Genomic DNA, 17,346 nt, shown 5'->3' with positions numbered 1-17,346 from the left:
TCTTAGCTTAACAACTTAAACAGCACCACATATGCTAACATCACCATGACTATAATCTCAACAATAGATGTTTTATGCTTTAATACATTGTATCAGAAATATTTTGATAAAGTGTCCCGCCTCTTTTTTAATACAATTTTTACATTCTGTGAGGTAATTGACTAGTCTCATAAATAATGGATTGACTGTATATTTTACTTAGGTCTTAAAGCATTATCTGATGCATCTCATCTTATTTGGGGTTTACAGGGGGACCTGGGAAGCTATCTTCAAAAGAAAGGACGTCTTTCTCCCTCTAAAGCTCTAAGATTTTCTCTCGATATTGCTAGGCAAGTTTAGTCTTGGATCCAGAAATATACAACAAATTCATTGTCTCCTGCAAATTATTATTGAAATTATTTGAGGCCCTCCCCATATATGTTGATTCGATTATTTTTCTCCCTTCCTCGTATCTTCATGCTACCTAAATTTTTCTCTTAATTTGTGTGATCTCATTGGATTTTTTTTTTTTTTTTTTTTTCATACGTCAAACTCTCCTAGTTGAATCAACTATGATATCTTAGGAGGGTGTTTTGTTTTTATTCAGGGGCATGAACTGTCTTCATGAATGCAAGCCTGACCCAGTTATTCATTGTGATTTAAAGCCAAAGTAAGACAACCAAATACAAGAGTTTGTTAATTTCAATAAGTACCGAAGTTCTAGACAGAAAGTTACTTTCTTCTTGTTGGTGTAATGTACTGTTCTTTACTATTTGATATTTTGGTAAGGTGCCAGAAATATTTTGCTGGATAGTGGAGGGCAGTTGAAGGTTGCAGGATTTGGTCTGGTTAAATTATCCAAAATTCCACCTGACAAAGCAAAACTAGCTCAGCCATGGGCTCATGTTGACCGTTCAAGTAAGTTGTTTACTAGGCTTAAATTATATACTGTTAAGATGGATTGGTTTCTTCCAAACCTAGAACTCTGCAGTCCATGCAAGTACATTGTTGCATAAACTTTCCCTTTCTTTAGTTAAATAGATGTGAAAAGCAAGTTGTTATTCCTCAAATGCATTTGGTCTGAATTCTTCCCCAGCATGAGTAACGTTTCCTTTAATTTCATGCAAATTTCTTGGTATCAGAGTGGATCTGAATAATTTTCTCTGTATACTACGTGTTTGAATTTATCAAAACATTAAGTGATAAACCATTTGTCTTCTTCTGTGCCCTTTATTTATGTTGTAATATGGGTCCAAGGGTAAATCTGTCCGTGGGGTTATTCTTGTATGTGGGTTTTAGTCCCACATTGCTTAGTTATATTTTTATCATATAATTTCAATATTATAAATAAAGGCTGGGCTATGATCACATCGATCAAGCCAGTATTCACGGAATTCCACATGGCATCAAAGCAAAAAATATTCTAGGGATATGGGATGTAAAATTTTTTTCGATTCTTTCTCTTTTTCGTCATTCTGTCCTAAAACCACCCACCGCCAGCCACCAACAGCCACCGCCAACCCTCCACTGCCTCCGCCAGCTACTGCCAACCACCGCCGGCCCTCTCCCTTCCTCCCGCCACCTCCGCAGGTCCCTCCCTCCTTTTTCCGCCACCTCTACACACCTCGGGGGGGGGGGGGCTTCCACCTTCTTCGATTTTTTTAATCCCTAGGTGGTGAGTTGACTCCCACCAAGGGTTCGTTTTTTCCCCTATACATGTTCTGATTTTTTTTTGGGGATTTGTCTCTGCCATTTTTTCTCCAGCCACCATGCCTGACGAGTCCGAGATCACGACTGCTTCGACTGGTTCTGAAGATTCCAACTAGCAGGACTTTGTTCCCTTTCCGGTGAATCCCATAAAGTTGAATGGCAACAATTATCTTCTGTGGCCTCGTTCCCGTTTATTTGCTATTGGTTCCCGTGGGCTCTCTGGTTATATCACGGGCACTAAGATCAGGCCTACAAAGGTTGGATCGGCTCAGGATCGATGGATGAATTTCAATTTTTTGGGGATGTCCTATCTGGTTAATTCCATGGACCAGACCATTGTTAGTCGTTATCTGCTCCTTAACACCGCTGCAAAAATTTGGAAGGCAGCTCATGACACATACTCTCAGGTTGGGAATGCAGCCCAATGCTATGAACTCTGTCAGAAGCTCCATACTACCAAGCAGCTGGAGTTGTCTCTGTCCCAATATTACAATACCATGTGCACACTGTGGCAGGAATTGGATTTTTTGGGCACTTTTACGGCTACAACGGATGTTAACGCTACAGCCTTCGGAAAGTGGGAGGATGGTTTACGACTGTTTTATTTTTTGGCTGGCCTAAACATTGAATTTGATAATAACAGGTCCAATATTTTGAATCAGGATCCTCTTCCCTCTTTGGAGCAGGCCTACGCCATACTTTTGGCTGAGGACATGAGGCGCACTGCCATGGTTCATCTTGTCACTCAGGAACGCTCAGCCCTTGTTTCTGGTTCTCAATCTTCCCGTGGAAATTACTCTCGTCCTCCTCCTACTGATTGGCCAACTAGTGATCGCCCGCCTATTAAATGTGATCAGTGTGGGAAGGACTGGCACACCAAGGACCGATCTTGGAAGCTTCATGGTCGTCCTGCGGATACTCGTGGGCGTGGAAAGGGGGGTTCTAATCGGCCCAGTTCCTCTCGTGCTAATCAGGCTGCCACTGAAGATCCATCTGAACAGTCTCTCTCCTCTGTGATGGCTGAGTTGCAAACTCTGCGGGATATGATGAATCACTTGGACACATCTTCGGCATCTGTATCTCCTTCCATGGCGGCTTCAGCTTTGTCTCTACCTGCTCCGTCCAATCCACCTTCTTCCACATGTATTTCTTTTGGTGGGAATTGCACCTCGGTCATGCCTGACTCTTGGGTTATTGACTCAAGGGCAGCCGACCATATGACAGGTTCTTCCTCTGTTTTTACCACATATAATCCTCTTTCAAGCCAGTCAAAGGTTCGGGTTGGTAATGGGTTTCTTTCTTCTATTTCTGGGAAGGGATCCGTTCAATGCACCTCCTCTCTCACTCTCTCCTCTCTCACTCTTTCCTCTGTTTTACATGTTCCTAGGTTTATTACTAACTTGTTGTCCATTAGTAGTCTAACTAAGGATTTAAACTGCAAAGTAATTTTTTTTCCAACTCATTGTCTATTTCAGGATTTAGAAACGAACAGTACGATTGCATGTGGTAAGGTGGTTGCTTATCTGTACGTGCTTGAAAGTTCCTGGACAGCATTGACATCACAGCCGGCGTCTTGTACTTTTGATTTTGCATTGCTTGAGTTGAATAATTGGCATCGTCGTTTGAGCCATCCCCCGACTGGGGTTTTATCTGCTTTATTTCCTACTCTAGTGAAACAATGTAATAGACACAATTGTTCTTGTGATGCTTGCACTTTGGAAAAACAAACTCGGGTATTTTTCCTATTTCAGATAACAGAAGTTTGAGTCCTTTTGGTTTAATTCATTCTGATGTTTGGGGCCCGGCCCGTTGTGTTTCTACCTCTGGGTTTCGATGGTTTGTCACATTTATCAATTGTTTTAGCTGGACGACTTGGGTATATTTGATGCATAGCAAGAGTGATGTGTTCAATTGTTTTATGTTATTCCACAAAATGGTCCAAACGCAATTTGATGCCAAGGTGAAGATTCTTCACTCAGATAATGGCAAGGAATATATGGATGGTGCTTTCCGTTCCTATTTGGATAGCCATGGGATCATACACCAGATTTCTTGTGTTGACACTCCTGCTCAAAATGGAGTGGCTGAACGCAAGAACAGACATCTACTGGAGGTAGCTCGTTCCCTTATGTTCACCATGTCTGTCCCTCCTCATTTCTGGGGTGATGCCGTGCTTACAGCTACTTACCTCATCCATTGACTTCCATCTCGTGTCTTGGGTGGCTGCTGTCCCTTGGATATGTTGGTTGGCAAATCCACCTTTGTGGTGCCCCCAAGAGTATTTAGTTGTGTTGTGTTTGCACGAAATAACCACATCCATGGTGAGCTGGATCCTAGAGGATTACGGTGCATTTTTCTTGGTTACTCACCGACTCAGAAGGGCTATAAATGCTACCATCCTCCTACCAGAAAGGTGTTGGTCACCATGGATGTTGTCTTTCGGGAGTCGGAGGCTTACTTTCCACCGCCAGTACCTCTGCAGGGGGAGACTCAAAGCAATGAAGAGCTCCCGCTGATTGCTCCTTTAGATGTTGAGATACCAATCATTGAAGATGTTTCTATTGAACTACAGGATGGAGTTACAAGTCAAGAACAAGAAGTGGGACAGATTGAGCAACAGGTGCAGGGGGAGAGACTTGTGAAGCAGAAATACACTCAGGGAATTGATTTTCCTACAGATGGTCCTCGGTACAAAGAGAAAGAAACCACCACTGCTGCACCACCTATGCAATCGGCATCTATTCCTACTCCAAATCTTGCTCCTAGTCATACTTCGGGTAAGCCCCTCTTGATCCTAATCTTGATTTACCCATTGTTGTTCGCAAACAAAAAAGAAGTTGCACTCAGCATCCTATCTCAAACTTTGTGTCTTATAACTCTCTAACTCCTGCCTTTCATGCTTTCATATCCTCTTTGTCCTTTGTCTCTATACCTAACACTTGGCAGGAAGCAATAGCCGAACCAAAATGGAAGGAGGCAATGAATGAAGAAATGCTTGCCCTTGCGAAAAATCAGACCTGGGATTTGGTAAGTTCTCCACATGGGAAGAGGCCTGTTGGTTATAAATGGGTCTTTGTTGTGAAGCACAAGGCTGATGGTTCTATGGAGAGATACAAGGCGAGATTGGTCGCCAAAGGGTTCACTCAAACCCAAGGAATCGATTATCAAGAGACTTTTGCTCCTGTAACAAAGATGAATATTGTACAGGTCATCATTTCTGATGCTGTAATCAAGGATGGGAACTCCAACAACTCGATATGAAGAATGCCTTCCTACATGGAGACTTGGAAGAAGATGTCTACATGGAGGTACCCCTGGGTTTTACCTCTTCAGAGACTCAAGGGAAAGTGTGCAAGTTAAAGAAGGCCCTGTATGGTCTAAAACAGTCCCCAAGGGCTTGGTTTGGCCGATTCCACAAGGCTATGATCGCATATGGGTATAAGCAGAGTAATGCAGACCAAACATTGTTTGTTAAGAGATTGGGACAGCAAGTTACCCTTTTGATTGTCTATGTTGATGACATAGTAATTACAGGCAGTGATGCACATGAGATTCAGAAGCTAAAAGCTTATTTGGCACGGAATTTGAAGTCAAAGATTTGCGCAAATTGAGGTACTTCCTAGGGATTGAGGTTGCCTATTCAGCTAAGGGCATATCTCTCTCTCAAAGGAAATATACCTTGGATTTATTGAAAGTAACAAGGATGCTTGGGTGTAAACCAGCAGATACCCCTCTGGAGCCTAACACACATTTGAAGAGTAAGGCAGGTGAGCCAGTGGACAAAGGCAGCTATCAGAGGTTAGTGGGTCGATTGATTTACCTCTCACATACCCGGCCAGACATCACATTTGCTGTAAGCCTTGTCAGCCAATACATGCATGTGTTAGGTTTTAGAGGAGAAAGAGAAGAGAGGAGAAAAGCTCCAAGAGAGGCAAAGTTCAAACACGATTTGGTGTAATCTGTTATGTCTCTCAACTTGAGACAAACAGCCTTATATTGAGAAGAATATCTAATTACACTCAGGCCCTTAGCCTAATACAAATAGCACATAAAATACATAAGTAAGTGTCTAAGTACAAATATACCCCTGAAACTAAGTACTCTTAACACTCCCCCTCAAGCTGGGTGGTATATGTCATACATACCCAGCTTGTCTAACATAAAACTGAAGTGATGAGAACTAAGTCCTTTGGTGAATATGTCGCGCACTTGTTCACTTGTCTTCACAAAAGGGGTACAAATAGTCTTAGACTCTATTTTCTCCTTGATGAAGTGCTGTCACCTCAACATGCTTTGTCGGTCATGTTGGACCGGATTATGTGCAATACTTATGGTTGCCTTGTTGTCACAAGATAGACTTATAGGTTACGTCGTCTCAAACCCCAATTCTTGGACAAGTTTCTTCAACCACAAGATTTCACACACACCATGAGCCATGGCCTAAATTCGCTTCGGCGATCGACCTAGCTACCACAGGTTGCTTCTCTTCTCCAGGTGACTAAGTTTCCCCCAACAAATGTACAGTATCCAGAGGTGGACCTTCTATCATAAATAGACCCGGCCCAATCTGCATCTGTATATACTTCAATTCTCAAGTTACCATTCCTAGAAAAGAGAAGACCCTTTCCAGGACATGACTTCAAGTACCTGAGGATCCTGTAAACTGCATCAAGATGTCCCACCTTGGGTGCATGCATAAACTGACTCACCACTCCCACAGCATAGGTAATGTCAGGTCTGGTGAGGGAAAGGTAGATTAACTTGCCTACTAATCTCTGGTATTTTTCAGCATCCACAAGCGGTTCACCACAATCTTCCCCTAGTCTGTGATTCTGCTCAATGGGGGAGGAGACTGGTTTACATCCCAAGTAGCCTGTCTCTGTAAGGAGATCAAGAACAAACTTCCTTTGACAAACATTGATCCCTTGCTTGGATCTAGAAACCTCAATCCCCAGGAAATACTTCAATGGACCGAGGTCCTTGATCTCAAACTGTCGAGACAAGTAAAGTTTAAGCTTTGAGATTTCGGCTTCACTATTTCCCGTGACCACAATGTCATCAACATAAACAATGAGAGCCGTAATAGTGCTGTCCTTCCTTTGTATAAACAATGTGTGATCAGCTTGACTTTGAGTATATCCGTTTTGCAGGAGAGCTTGTCTAAATCTCTCAAACCAAGCCTTAGGAGATTGTTTGAGTCCATAAAGAGCCTTCCTAAGACGACACACTTTCCCACTGTCACCCGTATGCTTGAACCTAGGAGGAGGATGCATATACACTTCTTCTTCTAGGTCACCATGTAAGAATGCATTCTTCACATCCAGTTGGTACAAAGGCCAATCAAGATTTGATGCCATTGAGAGAAGTACCCGGATGGAGTTGTGCTTGGCCACTGGAGCAAAGGTTTCCTGAAAGTCAATGCCATACTCCTGTGTATAACCCTTAGCGACAAGTCTTGCCTTATATCTCTCCACGGTACCATCAGACTTGAACTTGACTGTAAATACCCATCTGCACCCAACAGGGACTCTCCCTTTAGGGAGCTCAACAAGGTCCCAAGTATGATTCTTCTCAAGTGCCAATATCTCTGTGTTCATTGCTTCTCTCCATTTTGGATCTGCCATAGCCTCTGCTACATTCTTTGGAATAGATATGGAGGAGATAGCCACAGAGAAGGCTATACCTGTAAGGGAAATAGAATCATAGGAAACAAACTTGGCAATGGGATTAGTACATGCCCGAGTTCCCTTACGGTGGGCAATAGGAAGGTCCAAGTCTGAGGATATAGGAGTAGAAGAAGGTATACCTGTCTCGATGGATGGAGACTCAGGATGAGGTGATGAAGAAGGATTTTGGCAGGCCTTCTTTATAGGCAGCCATGAAGCAGGATTTCTCCTTTCCTTCGTATACACCAGTAGCTCCCCTTGTTCTCTGTTCCCCTGTACACAAGGATGCTCCCCCTCAACAAAACTTCTCTTTCCCTTATCAATCTGAAAAGGTGAAATAGGAACAGGATAGGAGATAGGAAGTGAGACAGACTCCGGAACCTCTTCACCTGCAATACCACCACCAAGCGATAAACACTCCCCCTGAAGAGGTGACTGAAAAAAAGGTATGGTTTCAAAGAAACGGACATCTCTGGAGAGAAGCCACCGACGAGTGGGAGGATGATAGCATTTATATCCTTTGGAGGTGGAGGAATACCCGAGAAAGATACACTTCAGAGCCTTAGGATCCAATTTAGTGCGGGCAGATTTGCTAACATGTACATAACAAATACAACCAAACACCTTTGGAGGGAGAGAGAATGAAGAAAACCGTGAGGGTAGGACAGCAAGAGGAACTTGAAATGGTAAGACACTAGACGGCATACGATTAATAAGAAAGACAAGATGAGTAGAGCATCGGACCAAAAAGTTTTGGGAACATGCATGGTAAACCAAAGGGACCTAGCCACTTCAAGAAGGTGGCGATTTTTTCTTTCAGCCACCCCATTTTGTTGTGGGGTATCAACACAGCCACCGATGAATAATGCCATGGTCAGAAAAAAAGGTTTCCAAACCACTATACATATACTCCCCACCTTTGTCAGAACGAACAATTTGGATCCGGGTTTGAAATTGGGTATACACTAACTCATAGAAATTTGTAAATGCAACATGGACATCACTTTTATGTTTCAACAAGTACACCCAAGTAACCCGAGAATAATCATCAATAAAAGAGACAAAGTAGCGGAAGCCACGCAAAGAGGTAACAGGGGAAGGCCCCCAAACATCAGTATGTATAAGATGAAAAGGTGAAGTAGATCTATTACCATTGGATGTATAAACTGTTTTACAACTTTTGGCAAATAGACTAGGTTCACAATGAAAAACATGAGAGACTGGAAAGGAAGTAAACAAGTGAGGTAACTGTTTCCTCATAACAGAAAAAGAAGGGTGTCCCAACCGACGATGCCAAAGCAAAATATCCTCTTGAGTACGTCCACCTTCTAGCCCACAAACATAGGATTGAGGTTGTACAACAGAGGAAGCACCAGTTTCCAAAACATATAAGCCATCAGCTTCATGACCACTGCCAATCACCTTCCTCGTCACCAAATCCTGAAAAAGACAATGGGTAGGAAAGAAGGTGACAAAGCAGTTCAAAGATTTAGTCAATTGGCTAACGGAAAGAAGGTTAGTAGCAAAGTTGGGAACATGAAAAACAGACTTCAGGGGTAAGTAAGGTGTAACCTGGATATCTCCCTTACCAGAGATGGAAGATAATGTACCATCGGCAATTTTTACCTTATCTTTCCCAGAACAAACAGAGTAGGAATTATATAGCTGGGACCTACCAGTCATATGATCCGTGGCGCCCAAGTCAATAACCCAAGGTGTGATGCCGGAGGAAGAAGAGGCCTGTAGTGCAGTAGAAGTAGGAGCTGCAGGTGAACTGTCCAGGTGGGCTACAACCCGGCGAAAGGCAGCAATGTCAGCTGGGGAAAGAGAGGATGAATCAGCTTCAATGACCCCAACATGAGCCTTAGGCCCCTTCTTCCGCTGTCCCTTCAGTCCCCCAGTGGAACCAGGTGGGGGCTTCCCATGGAGATCCCAGCAGAAGTCCTTCGTATGTCCAGTTTTACCACAATGGTCACATAAGAATCGGCTCTTCGAAGACCCCTTAGCAGCCCCCTTATCAGCTCCCTTAGTGGAGTCCTGAGGGATGGAAGAAACAAGAGCAGAGCGCTCAATAGTGGTGTTGATACTAGTCTCCATGGCACCCCTACGGGTTTCCTCACTCTGTAGATATCCACACACCTCCTCCAGTGACTCAGTGAGGGAAGACTAGGTCGGCCAAGGATTTGTACCCTTAGAGGCTCAAATTCAGGATTCAGGCCACCAAGAAGAAATAGTACCCTCTCCTTCTCAAACAACTTGTGTACCTTGACTTCATCATCAAGACACAACTGAAGATCTCTATAGTGATCATACTCCTCCCACAGGCCCACAACAAGACAATAGTAGTCAGAGATGCTTCTATCACCCTGGCGTAGGCTAACAATCTGTTGGAGAAGTTGGTACACCTTTGTAGAGTCTCCAACACGATCAAAGATAGGGGCTACACTGTTCCAAATATCTTTGGCAGTCTCTTTACCCATAAACCTCCGTCCAATCTCAGGCTTCATTGAGAAAAGAAGCCAAGCCATCACCAGTAAGTTCTCAGTGTCCCATTTGGAATACCCTTCCTCGGTAGGAAGAGGTGCCTTGATGCTGCCATTTATGTACCCCATCTTTCCCTTACACCTAAGGATCAGTTTCATGGATCGAGACCAATCTAGGTAATTGGTATTGTCCAACTTGACAATGGGAAGCTGCACATTGGTGTTCTCATATGAAGGGACAGAGGATGATGCAGCAAGTGGGTCTACAGACAAAGGCAAGGCTGTTTCCTCATTTTTGTCACCCATATTTAACTCAAATCAAATGCTTAATAAGTCCAAACAACGTATTTCAACCACGCCGCTGCTCCCTTGAACACAAGCGGAAAAACAGGCAAAAACAGAGACCAGAAAAACTGAAAAAAGGCTTGTAAAACCCAAACGAAGCAGCAAACAGCAGCGGAGCAACAAGGGTAAGTCTTCCTTACCCAAAAACGATGCTGTATGGCCCAAAGAAAGCAGCAAACAAAGCTCACACCAAGAGCTGGATCACTCCAAGAGATCAGTCTGGTGGAACTGGGAGAAAAAACTGTCTGGCCGAAACTCAGATTCTCTCCTCTGATGCTACCAACAGACTTGAGAGGATCAAATGATAGGGAAGAAGACTTCCAAACGATGCTAGAGCATCTGGTTGCTCCCTATTTGGTTGTCAAACAAGGAAGGAGAAGCTTGGTGAAGATACCCCAAGGTTTCCTTCGCAAACTAGCAAGAACAAGGGGATTGCAGCTCACTCCAGCCTTCCACACAACCTTCAAACTCCAGGAAGAAAGTGCTCTGATACCATGTTAGGTTTTAGAGGAGAAAGAGAAGAGAGGAGAAAAGCTCCAAGAGAGGCAAAGTTCAAACACGATTTGGTGTAATCTATTATGTCTCTCAACTTGAGACAAACAGCCTTATATTGAGAAGAATATCTAATTACACTCAGGCCCTTAGCCTAATACAAATAGCACATAAAATACATAAGTAAGTGTCTAAGTACAAATATACCCCTGAAACTAAGTACTCTTAACAGCATGATCCTCACTCTTCTCACTTGGAAGCAGCATACAGAATTCTCTGTTACCTCAAGTCAGCTCCGGGAAAAGGAGTATTGTTCTCTCCACACAGCCATCTCCGGATAGAAGCGTACACTGATGCTGATTGGGCTGGCAGTCCTAATGATAGGAAGTCCATATTTGGATATTGCACATCTGTTGGAAAGCAAAAAATAAGCTGTTATGGCTCGATCTAGTGCTGAAGCTGAATTCCGAGCTATGGCACAGGGTATTTGTGAGCTTCTTTGGCTCAAAGGGCTTCTTCAAGATTTGGGGATGAGTACTGACCTTCCTATGCGACTCTACTGTGACAGCAATTCAACAATCAGCATTGCTCACAACCCGGTCCAACATGATCGGACCAAACATGTTGAGATTGACCGGCACTTCATCAAAGAGAAGCTGGAATAAGGAATTATTTGTATTTCATTTATTCAGTCTAGTGAACAGTTGGCTGATATCCTTACCAAAGGAATCAGTACAAAATTGTTTTTTCCTATTGTTAGCAAGTTGGGATATGTATGCACCAACTTGAGGGGGAGTGTTGTAATATGGGTCCAAGGGTAAATCTGTCCGTGGGGGTATTCTTGTATGTGGGTTTTAGTCTCACATTGCTTAGTTATATTTTTGTCATATGATTTCAATATTATAAATAAAGGCTGGGCTATGATCACATCGATCAAGCCAGTATTCACGGAATTCCACAATTTACATTTTTTTATTTTTTATATGAAATAATTGTGGGAAAGTTCACGATCAATTGAAAATTGGATCCAAAAAAGTATGGCCAGCCAGAGGATCCTGCACAGAAAATCTTTTTTCAATCAATATGATTATATTCTTTTGCATTTATTGTACAATCTGTACTTCATTCCATACTTCTCGGATGGGAAGTTTGTCCTTAATCAATCAATGGAATTTCACATGATTGAAGAGAATAAAAAGAAAAAGGCAGATAATTAAGGAAATATCACTCTCTGGCATAATCTCAAGAAATTTTAAAGCATGTATGTAAATGAGTGTAGTCTGTATGAAGATGATGTAGGATGAAAAATAAGCCAGGCTATGGAGGAGGGAGTAGATTTTCAAGTGGGCCCAACCATTGGTTGAATGGTTATCATAGGGGAACACCAATATATGCTATGTGGATACACTAGAACATATTTCACTTCGTTTGAGGCTTATCCAAAATCTCTGAATTTGAGTGTTTTTTTTATTTTTTTATCATCATTGCTTTATTTCTTTGTAAGTGTATTTATTTAATTTTGGCTGCTTCTCTTTGTATGGTTCCAGATTATTTGGTCTTATTTATTCTGTTCTAAGTTGTGTTGTGCTACTATAGTGATTGAGTTAACTGTGAAAAGGGAAAGTGAAAGCCATAATCCAGTGTTTTCTCTCATTCCCCACTTTTCGGAGGGTTAAATTTTCTCAGTAGGTTGATTTTGGTGTAATGAGAGATTTTTTGGGTATGTAAGGAACCGAAAGGTGCAGATTTGTAAGAATTGGAATTGCAAAAACAGTTACACATTATCGTTTCACAACAGGATGTGTCTGTTTTGGAGTCTTGAGTTAAAAGATGCACTCTGGTTGATGTGGATTATTGACTTAAATTTAAATGAGGAAACCTTGGAGCCATAATTCTGAGTATAATATTTTGAATTTTAATTTGATATTATCAAGATGGTATCAGGCAGAACTGGGGGCCTCACTAGTAAATGTGAACCACATAGAGAGAAGTCTTCGAATATAGTTAGGTTAGTCTTTATTAGTATTTATTGATGTCATTCCGTTAATAGTGACTTATTAATTTTTAGTAATTTATTACTATGACTAGAGTCCAGTTGCACTTCTGTAATAATGCGGAAGCGGTAGTTTATGAAATGGGGCCTTGGTCAGGACTATTGGCTGTTTGGGATACATATCGGCCAAAACTGATCCATCTGATAGTTACCATTAATTGACTGGTCTATTTTGGGAACCATGGAATTCGATCCCACTAGGGATCCCAAGTTTTGGAACCCTGGCTGAAGTGGCTGGTTCAGAGTTTGGTTTCTTCTTTAATTTGGTATATAAGTGATGCTTTTATTGGTCCTTAAAGTATCAGATACCTATGCAGTTATGTTCTCTGCTTGTAATAGCTCTTATGGGATGGTTGCAGAGACTTATGGGAACTTGTATTTCATACTATAATTTGTTTTTTCAGGCTTCCTGCTTTAGCTGATGCAGGAACTTTTGTTTTATTGTTTTTTTTTATTATATTTGATGTTACTATATATAATCTGCTTTTGCACTCCATTTCAGTATCTTAATGAAAATTTTGTGTTCACATATTAACTGTTATGTATGTTAACGAAACTTATTTGAGTCACTACTGCCTGCATTTGATAACAATTTTTTACCTTATCCATTTTGTAGGTCTTTATGTGGCACCTGAGGTTTATAAGGATGAAATATTTGACAGAAGCGTTGATGCCTTCTCTTTTGGTCTCATTCTCTATGAGGTACTGATTTTACCCTCATTACCATTATCATGTTAATATGCTTATTATGTTGCATACCATTGCCTTATAAGTTCGTGAACACCCATCTGCATCTCATTGGATTTCGTTCCTTTAGAAAATCAACCAACTCCCAAGCAAGGTTTCAAAATCTTGGTTTTGAGGACGGTTTTTTTTTTTTTTTGGGTGAATTTGAGGACGGTTTTGACACTGGCTGAAACCGGGATTTCACAACTTTTGACTGAAACTAGGTCGAAACCTGGTATTTTTTTCTTCCCAACTCGAAAGCAAGGTTTTGAGGCCCAGAAATTGTTTCATTGACCTGGTTTTTTTTGTGCTCCCTATTTTTAACACTTCACACCTATTCCATGAAATAATTTCACAAAAAAACCATCCAAAATGGTACTTATGGTTTCAACCCAAGTTTGCAAGGTTACGCTGAATGGTACTGTACACTAATCCTATTATTAGCATTGAGTCTACATATAATTTAGCTATTGGAAATGTAAATAAGCTATTAAAAAAAATTAAAACAACATTAGAATGGAAAAACAAGCATACAACACTCACCACTCAATTTCACGTGGAGTTTCTTGGTGGGTCCATTCCACGAGATGTGTATGATTGGATAAATCATAGCCGTTCCTCGGAATGTACCTCATATGTATCCCATGGCATGTTGTGGGCCCGATTGCTCTGATAGTCCATGACTGCCCACCTATAATGTAGCGACCTAGTCCCTCTCTTGGCATGATATTGTCCGCTTTAGCCCAATGGGCCTCACGGCTTTAAATCGCGTCATACCAAGTAGAAGAGGCTACTCTTTATCAATAGCTCAGGATCTCCCTCTCTAGCCGAGCCGATGTGGGACTAAGTTTGCACCCTCTCACCGGTCTCCCAAATCCCCTGGTACTAAGCCGTCTTTTGGTGCGGTCACTTTAACGATCTCCCAGGCGGGCCGATACTATGCTGTCTTCTTGGGACATTACATTCTCCCTCCTTATGGGCACAACATCTCCACTGTGGCCCCACCATCGGTGTTGGGAGTTTACTCTAATATCATTGTAAATACCCAACCCCCATCTTGGCATGATATTTTCCACTTTGGCCCAATAGGCCTTACGACTTTAAAGCACATCATACTAAGTAGAGGAGACTACTCTTTATGAATAGCTCAGGATCTCCCTCCCTAGCCGATATGGGACTAAATTTGCACCCCCTCACCAATCTCCCAAACCCCCTGGTACTACGCTGTCTCTTGGTGGGGACAGCTCAACGATCTCCCATGTGGGCCGGTACTAGGCATGTCTTCTTGGGGCGTTACATTGATAGGGTCCATAGGCACGTACCTCACTTGGATGGAGGGGGGATTGAGTGGATGGTACGGATATGATTGTGTGATTACCTCACTTAGTGGAGTGGGATGATTTGGATACCTCACTTTCTGGAGTGAGATGATAAAGATACCTCATGTAGACGGGGATTGCATGAGAGATAGGGACAATAGGCGAGTACCTCACGTGGACGAGGGGGATTGCATGGAGGGTAGGGATATGGCTATTGTGGCAGTAGAGGCAGTTATGGCAGATGGGAAGTGTGAGTCCATAACACCATGAATGTGTGGATATGGAACAGATGAAGATGTATGTGTGATGCCATCTTGAGTCCATTTCACCATGATTGAGTATGGTAAGGATGAGGATATATGTATGCGCCATCACGAGTCCATTCCACCTCAATTGTGTGGGTTTGGTAGTGATGGAAATTGGCTATGATATTATTGTGAGGCCAATCCACCGTGAGTGTGGATATGGTAATCTGATTGGGTCTGGATGATGTGGTAAATCACAAGGGTGTGTGACAATATTGTGAGGCCATCCAATCATGAGTACGGGGATGATATCGATTGAAAGAAAGAAAATCATATGATTGAAAAAGAATAAAGGAAATTAAAGAGTTTGGTTTAATTGATGTAATTGAAATTAGATGTAGATTATGATTATTAAATTTGATGGTTGTATGATTGGTGAGGATGTTTTAGGGTAGTCTTTACTCACTGATCTATTGTAGGTTACTCCTCTAGGGATCCCTCTAGGTTAACCATACTTCTCTTTCATTCGTTTACTTCCATCTCTTCATTACCCTTTTCATTTCATATTCATTCATTACTTTCTCCTGGCATAACATGTGAAATTGTTCTCATACGTATTTCATTGCATGGCATATATCAGATTTCATATCACGTTCATAAACCATATGCATATCATTTCATATAAACATCTCTTGTCATACTTCATACAACATCCAAATATTATCAAGTAAACACTTTAAGCATTCCCATTGGCATATAACAATCTGTAAATCAAGCATCATTCAATAAATACTTCACATCATACAATGCATACCCATGCTTCTCTTACACAACATACATACATTGTATTATAGTACATAGTCATGGATCCCTCACCTTTGACTCAACTTCTCTGTTTCTTCTTAATTTCCTTTCAATTCACTGCTCTAGCAGCACTAAGACTCATTGAAATAATATATCAATATCATATAAATAATACCAAAGAACAGTAAGGCATTCCCACCATAATATGCATACAGGGTGTTACAACATATCAGGGGTACTCTGATCTAGGGAATGGCTTACTAAGGCTGAAGCAGGGGTATTCCTTCTTTTTTCTTCGTAATTTAATAGTTATTCATCCAAAAAAAAGGCTGAAGTTGGGTGGAGCTGGCAAATTGTTGGCCTAGATACGAGAAGATGCTGTCAACAAAAGATGACCCACCACTTGATTAACCCCCATAATCAGTGTCGTGGAAAGAACTAATACATCCACCATAGCCATCGTACCTTCCAAATGCCGAACCGGTGCTCTAGAAGGATAGTCTACCACCATATCCACTATACCCAGAAGCTGAACTGACACTCTCGAAGCCACTATCAACATGATGTATTGGACTGGGGCTCTGTCCTGTAAAGGATGGTGCATGACAATGCCTATATCCTCTACTCTCACCCAAACTCATGGCTTATTTTGTGTCAGACAAGCTCGATACATCTAAGCCCATCCTAGTTGCCTCCTCCTTAGGTCTGAATTGCATGCGTGGACCTCGAGTGTAGCCTCTCCAGGTACGTCCACTATGATCCTCATCCTGCGTGGCATGATAAAACTGAGTCTCCCTTGTGAATCTTGTGGGCTCTCACCCAATTGCCTCCTCCTTGGTTGAGGCACTGTCCAGCTCCAAATGGAGTTTTGTAGGCTCTGGATGAAGGTTTGCCGGCTCCGAAATCTAGGCAGCAAATCAGAGTTTATTCACAGCCTGTTAAAATGATTTTTCGCACAACCTTCAGGCCAAATCAGTTGAAGCTCAAAGCATGTGAGTAGGAGAACTTCAAGTCTTCTTTCATATGCCTTAAAAATCAACTCAAACTGCGCTCAATCAAAGATACTATGCTCTTGAATGTGAAGGCAGCGCAGTGTGACCAGAATACTCTGTTTGCACATATATTAGCTTGAGGTGCGTTTTTTGAGAACTTCATCTGTACCTGGGTTGAAGCTCATATCATGGAAATTGTAGAGATTCAAATCTTCTTTATATTGCCACCAGAATCAAGTCATTCCGGCACCGGACGAGTGCGGTATGTTAACCGTGGGTGGTTCAACCTAGTCCTTTTTTGGCTGTGGGATAGGGCTCTTTAAAATCGATTTGTGAGTGTTGTTAACACTTGAACTCTCAAGGGAAAAGAAGAAAAAGACACTAGAGAAGAAGAGGGAAGAAAGGAGAGGAGGGAGTCTTAAAGAAGAACCCTAGAAGACTACCTTCAAGCAAGGATATCGATTGTGCTCCATTGGAAGGATTTTTCAAGTGCATCAAGCTTCATCAAGGGTTTGGGTTTGAGAAGAAGAAG

The 17,346-nt window shown here is 42.0% G+C and overlaps 1 protein-coding gene across 1 annotated transcript in view; it reads left to right on the top strand.

Annotated features, from left to right (window-relative positions):
* Nucleotides 1-17,346, top strand: part of LOC122656258 (integrin-linked protein kinase 1-like) — a 146,887-nt gene that overhangs the window by 89,418 nt on the left and 40,123 nt on the right. The window contains exons 7-10 of the mRNA XM_043850740.1: nucleotides 250-329; nucleotides 587-649; nucleotides 776-897; nucleotides 13,345-13,430. Coding sequence (XP_043706675.1) covers nucleotides 250-329; nucleotides 587-649; nucleotides 776-897; nucleotides 13,345-13,430 — 351 coding nt within the window. The remainder of the gene's footprint in view (nucleotides 1-249; nucleotides 330-586; nucleotides 650-775; nucleotides 898-13,344; nucleotides 13,431-17,346) is intronic.

Source organism: Telopea speciosissima, chromosome 3, assembly GCF_018873765.1.
Source record: "Telopea speciosissima isolate NSW1024214 ecotype Mountain lineage chromosome 3, Tspe_v1, whole genome shotgun sequence".
NCBI lineage: Eukaryota > Viridiplantae > Streptophyta > Magnoliopsida > Proteales > Proteaceae > Telopea > Telopea speciosissima.
This window is presented reverse-complemented; position numbering and strand designations above follow the sequence as displayed.